Source organism: Dermochelys coriacea, chromosome 24 (assembly GCF_009764565.3).
Source record: "Dermochelys coriacea isolate rDerCor1 chromosome 24, rDerCor1.pri.v4, whole genome shotgun sequence".
NCBI lineage: Eukaryota > Metazoa > Chordata > Testudines > Dermochelyidae > Dermochelys > Dermochelys coriacea.
In genome coordinates this window covers 7,527,097-7,536,035 of record NC_050091.1, presented here as the reverse complement: position 1 = coordinate 7,536,035, position 8,939 = coordinate 7,527,097, and the positions used below count along the sequence as shown (strand labels likewise).

At 50.9% G+C, this 8,939-nt stretch overlaps 1 protein-coding gene across 1 annotated transcript; it reads right to left on the bottom strand.

Moving 5' to 3' along the window:
• Positions 1 to 2,022: 2,022 nt before the first annotated feature.
• On the bottom strand, positions 2,023 to 5,630 carry C24H1orf56 (chromosome 24 C1orf56 homolog). Its single transcript, XM_038383208.2, has 2 exons — positions 4,187 to 5,630; positions 2,023 to 2,152 (listed from the first exon to the last, which is right to left on the bottom strand). Exons 1-2 carry the CDS (start codon positions 4,937 to 4,939, stop codon positions 2,141 to 2,143), a joined length of 765 nt encoding a protein of 254 aa, XP_038239136.1. The 5' UTR covers positions 4,940 to 5,630; the 3' UTR covers positions 2,023 to 2,140.
• Positions 5,631 to 8,939: the final 3,309 nt, after the last annotated feature.

Sequence of the window (8,939 nt, the reverse complement as noted above, 5' to 3'; positions counted from 1 at the left end):
ATTCATCATCTCAGCTTCCCCTACCTGCTCCCCACTGCAGATTGACCTACAAACTAATTGGTCAGGTAAATCTAAATTAAATCAAGGACTGGCATAGGCTTTGTACAAGGAATAAAAGCTGTAAAAGAGAGTTATGCTAGGCAGGGTAGCCTTCTAGACCAGAGCAAATACAGTAGAACCTCAGAGTTACAAACACCCTTGGGAATGGAGGTAAGAAAAATGCTGCTTTCTCTTTATTTATTTTTAGTAGTTGACATTTAACACAGTACTGTACTGTATTTGTTTCTTTGTTTGTCTCTGCTGCTGCGTAATTGCATACTTCCAGTTCCAAATGAAGTGTGTGATTGACTGGTCCGTTTGTAATTCTGAGATTCTACTGTATAACGATCCTGAAGACCTCCCCCTGCTCATTTCCTGTTATTAGTTTAGTAGTGGAACCCATTCACCCTGCTAACAATATAAAACCAGAATTTCTATCAGTTGCATCAGCTATGGAGGTGGGTGGGGAATCAGATTAATAAATATAAGTGCCATAAAATAACATCTAGATCTTCAAACCATTTTGTTCTCTTCCTGCCAGTAAACATTTCCTGCTTTATCATACTAGCATCCACTTCCTCTGTTGGATTTTTGAAAGATCTGATCTATCAAGCAACCCACATTTGCATGCAATGTTTTTTAAACAAATATGCCTTGAAAAGTCTAGTACCATTGGCTGTAAATTACTGGAGCTGATTAAATGCGTGCAGTTAATAGACTCCCTAACCTCTTTACACCAGCCAAAATTTGAGTAAAATCAAGGTGAGGTCAGAATTAGGCCCTTGAGATATTAAGAGGGGTTATGACAAACATTTTAATCTTGTGCCAATTTCAACTGTGCTTTCTCTTTACTTTTATGGAAAATAGGTCTGGACTATTAACAGTTTACTAACAATAATGATACCGGCATGGTTGCAACTTAAAGTGACAATGTTCTAGTTGGGGAGTTCCAAAATTTGGCCTGTTGCCCTGTTCTTAAAGTCAACACCAAGAACTCATGAGCAGCCCTACAATAACACTTCCATTGGTGATTCTGCATTGTGTTGGTGCAGGGGTGGCCAACCTGAGCTTGAGAAGGAGCCAGAATTTACCAATGTACATTGCCAAAGAGCCACAGTACTATGGCAGCAGCCCTGCCGATCAGCGCCTCCCCCTCCATCCCTGCACCTCCAGATCAGCTGTTTTGTGGCTGCAGGAGGCTGGGGGGGGGGAGGGTGGGAAGGGGTGGAGCGGGGACAGGGCCTGTGGCAGAGCTAGGGATTGAGCAGTGAGCACTCCCCGGCACGTTGAAACGTTGGAGCCTGTAGTTCCAGCCCCAGCGTAGGTGCCTATACAAGGAGCCGCATATTAACTTCTGAAGAGCCACCCCTGTGTTGGTGCAAGTGGCAGTAACTCCACTGTGTTTAAGTAACAACCCTTTTCTTTCTAAAGTTATAAAAGCTGAGATCAGTCTATTACTAGCTGTTATGTTCGCTACAGGCAAAATCGATTTCGTTCAGGCAGGGGAACAGACTAGATGGTCTAAAAGGGCTTTTTCAGATCTACTTGCTGAAAACTTTGACCTTTAGCAACAGGCTATTTCAAAGCGAGGGGGAAGACCAGCTTATCCTGTGTTCTAGCTTAGCTACATATCTGAGCACCTCACACTGTTTAATTTATTTATCCTCACACCATTCTGTGAGGTAAGGTGGCCCTATTGTCCCCAATGTACAAATGGGGAACTGAGAGGCTGAGGGCCATGTCTAGCAAAGGAGGGACTTGAAGCTAGGTCTTCTAAATCCTAATCTAGCACCCTACGCACTATCCCATCTGTGTTCTCTGTTGGTGGATGAGGAAAGCAACTGGGGTACAGTGGCACTGCCAACCACACTCTGTCCAGGTCATCGTGACTTCTCTTGTTAAAGCGTGCCTCAGAACAGGGGCTGAAATGACACTCACCTTTAGAAATAATGGACTTTCCTAATAAAGCACCAGAGTAGATACTGATTTGTAGAGAGCATTTACTACAAATTTCATTGGAGACACTAGCGCGATTGATTGCTACTGCCAACTGCTGATAACAGAGACTGCAGTTGCTTAACCTTGAATACGGAGTTCATCTTCAGCTGTGTTCCTAGAGAAGAAAGAAAATCAATTAAACAACATTAGCTTAGCTTGCTAATCGACAAAACTATGTACGTTTTACTGCCATACAGTAACATATGAACAGCCATGCTGGATCAGACCAATGGGCCATCTAGCCCACTATCCTGTCTTCCAACAGTGGCTGGTGCCAAATGCTTCAGAGGAAATTAACAGACCAGGTAAGTTCGACTGATCCACCCCTGTCGCTGGGTGCCAGTTTCTGGCAGTTGGAGATTTAGGGACACCTGGAGCATGGGGTTGCATACCCTTGATCATCTTAACTAATAGCTAAGTTTATGGAGGAGAGGTCCATCAATAGCTAATCCTTTTTTGAACCCAATTATACTTTTGGCCTTCACAACACTGCCTGGCACCAATATTTAATTCACATATAAATGTCATCTCTGCCCATCACAGATGCATGTTCATATAAAAAAAATCAGAAAAGCTTGAGTCTCATTTGACTAAGGTCCATTTGTATCCCTCTAGCAGTGCAAATGGGCTTTAAAGGGGTTGTAAATGCCAAGGCTGCAATGTAAATGTAGATCAAGCCCTACTTTGGTACCTCTTTCACTTTATGCAACAACAATAGTAGATTCTAACCTCTTTAAACAGCTTAAAGTTTGCATGCCTACAACAGTTTAGGAGGTGGAACACAGAAATACATGATCACTAGGATCAGCAAATTTTGGTGAGTTTTAATTTAAAAAAGGCATTGTCCAGAGATTATGTTATGGCCATGTTCAGAAATTTAAAAATAAATAGGCCCTGATCCTGCAAACGTTCATGCTGGGTGTCCCATTAAACCAAATGCATAGTGTTTCTACAGTGAGGCCTGCAGCATCGCAGAAATGCATCTTGCAGAAACTTATGCCCGTTATAAGTAGCTTCAACAACTGGAATGAATCAGGAGTAATAAGGCTGGATTGCTTTTACTCTGCCCTCATTCCTGCAGACACGCACCAAAGTGAAAACTGATTAACCGCCTACACTCTGGCCCATTACTATTAACAGCTCAAAGAAAATTGATTCCACCAATTGCCTGTACTGTACAGAATGTACTTACAGTCATTACAGCAAAACAGGCTAATGCCTGGTGATTTTGCTGGTTAACTGTTGAAGTGGTTGAATCCACCATTGGACCAGGTATAAATTCTTGTTTCAAACTGTCTTTTTCCCTCGATTTTAAATGCATCACTGTAATTATGTGTCATTTGTTCAACACACTGATGTACTCATGGCTACGCAGTACACAGGCACCCCTTACCTCGAAGCGCTTACGTAACACACTGGCAAGAGTAGCGTGTCATACCACCCTCTAGTGGACGATCCCCTAGAGCAGTGGTTCCCAAACTTGTTCCACCGCTTGGGCAGGGAAAGCCCCTGGCAGGCCAGGCCACTTTGTTTACCTGCCGCGTCCGCAGGTTCGGCTGATCGCGGCTCCCAGTGGCCGCAGTTCGCTGCTCCAGACCAATGGGAGCTGCTGGAGCGGCCGCGATCGGCGAAACCTGTGGACGCGGCAGGTAAACAAAGTGGCCCGGCCTGCCAGGGGCTTTCCCTGCCCAAGCAGTGGAACAAGTTTGGGAACCACTGCCCTAGAGCATAGCAGCCTACTATTGCTACTAGCAAATGGGTTAGCTCAGAGAGATCAATGCAGAGATGCTGAGCCCTGCTAATGACCCCTGGGTGGAGGCAGGGTCATTTACATTTAGAATCTGAAAGATTCAGGAGACAGGATGCACTGGGAAACCCAGAGGCGAAAATATTTTAGTAGGTTGATTAAAAGATGCTTCCTTTAGTGCCCATAAAATGCCTTGTAAGATATGCATCCTGACACCCAGAATCCCAGCCCATGCATCCCTGGACTCTGTGGCTGTGTGCTCCCAAACTCCCAGCACGTAAATCCTGGATATCCTGCCTGTGCTTCCCTGCACTCCCAGACCATGCAGCCTGGATACCTTGTCCATGACCCTCCATTCCACACCCTTTCTATGGGCATGTGGCAGCGCCAGCCCATTCTCACCTCCTTGAGCTGGGAGAAGGCCTTTCGGATGCTCTTCCACAGCCCCTTGAGCTCCATGCGGACTCGTATCCAGAAGTGCCGAGCCTGGCGGTACTGGGCCCGCCGGACATCCCTGACAGCGCACAGGTAGAGGTTGGGGGCATCGCAGGTCACCTTCGCATGGTCGCACTCACGGTGCTTGTGGCTGCACTTGCAGTGGCTGTAGCTGCAAGCTACGCGCTGGAAGCGCAGGGCGTTGTAGTCGTCTGGATCTAGCTGCAGGCTGGGCACCGTGTAGGCGATGTCCCGCACCCGGGACATGCTACCCATCTCACAGTTGCAATACCACTTGCTCCATGCCAGCCACTTGTAGCGGGTGTCTCCCACGCCGATCACTGCTCCAGAGCCAGTGGTGTTGCTCAGGATATTGTTGCCCGTGGTGACCTCATACCCTCCGTTGCTGCCGGTGATGACCTCATACTCTACACCGTTGGCTGTGGTGAACTCATAGCCTACACTGTTGCCCGCGGTGACCACTTTCTTGCTTGAGGCCTCCAGGGTCTGCCCACCAAGCTCGGGCGTGGTGGCCCTAGCCAAGGCGTCAGAGAGGGTCGCCACGGCGGTCGGGGCTGTCATGCCATTGATCATGGTGGAGGATGAGTGGGCAGTGGCTTCTTGGGGCTGGTTGCGCCCCCCTGGGCCTACAGCCAGGGCCAAGGCCACCTGCAGGGCCAGGAGCAGGGCCAGGGCACCAGGGAGCAGCCCCATCATCATGGGGGGGCGAACCCCCCCCTTTCCACAGGCTCCTCTGGGAGGGACTAGAGTACCTCACAGGGGATGGGGAGACCCCAGACTCCTAGGTGGGTTGTGGAGGGGGGGGTGGAGAGAGAGACTCTCTCAAAGGCTCAGGCAATTGAGAAGGTTTGGGGCTCCCCAAGCCTCTGGGGGAGATTTATGGGGGGGCAGAATATCACTTAGAAAGGCTCAGACAGGTGGGGGGGTATGCAAGGGATCCCCCAGATTCCTGGGGGGCCTGGGCTCTCTCGGGGGCCTCAGGTTGCTGGGGGGCACAGGTGAGACCCCAGGGGGCAGAGCTGCTCTCTCAGGGAGGGTCTCAGGTTGCTGGGGGGATGGAGGAGAGAGGCCAGGCCCCTGGGGGGGGGCAGTCGCTCTCTTGGGGGGAGGGCTCAGATTACTGGGGGGCTCAGGGGAGACCCCCAGATCCTGTGGGGGGCAGAGTCTGAGGGGGGCCTCAGGTAGCTGGGGGGTCACAGAAGAGACCCCAGGCCCCTGGGGGGGCAGGCTCTCTGGGGGGGGCCAGACTCCCACAAGCTGTTGCTGGGGGGGGGGCCGCTGCCTTCCCCAGGCTCCCGAGTGTCGTTCGAATGGGGGGGGGGCGCGGTGCGCGGGTCGTTGGCTGGGCGGGGCGCGAGCCTGCCCCGGGGGAGGCACCGCGCCTGCTTTGCACCGACATTGCAAGTCCTGGTGCAGCCGGCAGAGCCCCACCCAGCTGCGGGATAAGTGTGGGGGGGGTCGCCTTGCAAGCCCTGGTGCAGCCGGCAGAGCCCCACCCCGCTGCGGGATAAGTGTGTGTGTGGGGGGGTCGCATTGCAAGCCCTGGTGCAGCCGGCAGAGCCCCACCCAGCTGCGGGATAAGTGGTGGGGGGGAGGCAAGCCCCGGTGTAGAGGACAGACCCCTCCAGCCGAGAAGGAGGCGGTTGCACGTGGTTTGCATGCGAGCGGGTTGCATGGTGCCTTTTAAGCCCGGCAGCACAGAGGAGGAGGTATTTGCTGCTTTGCAGGGCACGAGGCTTGGGGGTTGATTGCATTTTGCAGGGCAGCAGGCGGGGGCGGGGGGAAAGAGGTGACACACCCTTAGCCTGCTGTACCGGCAGGGTGTATGCATTGCCCCAGATGCAGGGTTGGCTTGGTGCCTGGACCAGAATGGGGCGGGGGAGGGAGGATGGCATCTGGTCTGGGAATTTGTGGCTTTTCAGGAGGGCCTGGGAGGGGTGTGGTGGATTTTTCAGGGGGCCCTGGCGAGTGGAGGTGCAGATTTGCAAAGGGTCCTGGGGGAGCACGGCAATGTAGCTGCCGCTGTACCGGGGGCTGTGGGGGAGAAGCAGGTGCTGGCTTTGTTCCCTGTGCTCTAACGTGACCTTTTCTAACCAAACCGCACAAAAGGCATCTGTGCCCTTTGCAGGTACGCAGGGTGACCGAGGTCAAGCTCAGCTCCTGCAAAGGCCACATGGCTGCAGCATTTGCCCATTGCCCAGCCCTCAGGAACTAACCACCCCCCACAAGGGTCCCAGTTTCAGTGGTCCTTGAGGGCGACCCTCCCCTTATAACTCGATGCTCAGTGACTTACTCTGCCTTCCCTCCTTTTCTAACCCAAATTAAGCCATTTTGCAGCCATGTATTTTTGCAGAGTGAAGGACTTGGCTCAGGCCTGTTTCAAATCCAGGCCGATTTCACCTAGCATTGCAGCAAAGTAAAGCTCAGCGTTTGAGCTGCTCTGCACAGAGCACATAGATTGACAAAACCATATGTGCATGCTACACGACATTCAAACAGAAACCAGCCCTATTCAAGCATCAATGCCGTCTGCTTGTGATAAGAGTGCCACCATCTCATTGAAGTTGTTGGCTACGCTAGAAAGGGTTTCTTGGTATTGCTGTCTCACAAACCCTCCGAGGGATCATGCAGTTTATACTTCTGCTGGTATAGTTTATAGCAGTTTCCTGAGGGGAATAATCTATACAGGTACAAGGACTTGATCTATCTGCATTTACACTGGGGTTTTTGCTGGCAGAGCTATGGCGGTTGGGGATGTGGTTTTTTCCTCTGCCCTCCTGACATTAGCTACACTGGCAAAAATTTAAAGTGGAAACCAGGCCTTAGTGGGTTTTTCAAAAAAACACAGTGAAGAGCAGCAGAGACCCTGGGGAGAATGAGAGAGGAGCAGGGCACTGGGGGAGCAGGAGGCAGATTAGGGGGCAGAGGACAGGAAACAAACAGAAGTAGACCTGTGGTGAAATCCCAATGTGGAGGAGATAGTTGTCTTGTCTCTAATGGATTAATATAATTTATTATGTAGGGAGTGCAGTAAGGTGCAGGTCTCTGTCCCTAGTAGCTTGCAATTTAAGACCTGGTGCACATAGTTTTTGGGCTGATAATATAATTATATCAGGAGTGTAATTTTTTACTGATATCATCATATCAGTACAACCCATAGTGTGGCCACAGGTATACTGGTATAGAGCTGCCTTATACAGTAACTCCTCACTTAACGATGTAGTTCTGTTCCTGAAATATGCAACTTTAAGTGAAACGATGTTAAACGAATCCAATTTTCCCATAAGATTTAATGTAAATGCGGGGGGTTAGGTTCCAAGGAAATTTGGGGGGGGGCAGACAAAAGGCATTATGTACTGTGCTGTGGTTGGGAAGTGCCCCTGGCTTACCCACACAGGCACAGCCTCTCCCGTCGCTGGAGCGTCTACACTGAAGCGCTCCAGCTGTGCCGCTTTAGCATTTCCAGTGTAGACAAGCCCTGAGTTATACAGCTACAACTGCCTCCACGACCTGCTGTAACGGCTTTAACTCTGACTTAGAACATCTTGTGCAGACGTGGCCTATGCCAACGGGAGAGTATGTTCCTGCTCTGCTAGCAGCTGAAGCCCGGTCAGTGGGAGAAGCTCCCCCGCCGACAGAGCGCTGTGCACACGAGTGCTTGTGCCCGTGTAATTTGTCACTTGGGAGGGTGGTTTAGTCACACCCCTGAGCGACAGAAATGATGCCAGTAGAAGCTGTAGAGTAGACATAGCATAGTCTACACTACGCAGTATGGCTGCCGCAGTTGTGTTGGCTAGGCGTATGAAAAAATCACACACGCACCCCCCAGCTGACGTGGCTGTGCCAGCAGGTATCCCTATATAGACGCAACGATGCTGACAAACAAGTGCTTTGGGGGTACTTAGCTAATACGTAGGAAGCCATGCTGGCAGCGCTCCGTCTGTCAGCATATCCTGTGTCCGCACATGGGGCTCAGCCAGCAGGACTAGGCCAGCAAAGCATTTGTAGCATAGACAAGCCCCGTTCCGGGATAGAAGTTGTAGCACTTTAACTGTTTCTGTACAAAGGTACCAGTCCCACAATGACCTCTGTGTGGCCAGACTGACACAGTTCCCCATTGACTGGGGGCTCTGCACAGAGCTTATTGCAGGACTGGTGTCTAAGGCCTTGGTCCTGCAAACACTAATGAAAACAGTTAATCTAACACTAGAACGGCCCTACTGGGTCAGCCCAAAGGTCCATCTAGCCCAGTATCCTGTCTTCCAACAGTGGCCAGTGCCAGGTGCCCCAGAGGGAATGAACAGAACAGGGAATCATCAAGTGACCCATCCCCTGTCGCCCATTCCCAGCTTCTGGCAACAATTGCTGTTGTCAACAGTTGCTCTTGTGATTGCAGGGAGAACGCCTGGGTTTTAAGTCCACCTCGCTGTATGATCTGAGCAAGGGAGCCAGGACACCTGGGTCTGCACGGTTTTGATTTTTAGGAGTTAGCAAAGTCCTCCACTGTTGCATGAGAAACACAGAGTTCAGAACAGGTATGGCGCCTGGCCACTGTCTACAGTAAGCTCCATTTTTGCTGCCTTCTTCCCAGACACTGACCCAAAGGAGTTGGGATGCATGTGGTTGATCATTTTTGCCCGTGGCCCAGAGCTTTGAAAATGCCTCCTGGCCACCGGTGTTGACAGAGAAACTGAGCTAA

What these genes read in the sequence shown, in the direction of transcription:
- C24H1orf56 (XM_038383208.2), bottom strand. Translation starts at nt 4,939, where the DNA reads ATGATGATGGGGCTGCTCCCTGGTGCCCTGGCCCTGCTCCTGGCCCTG.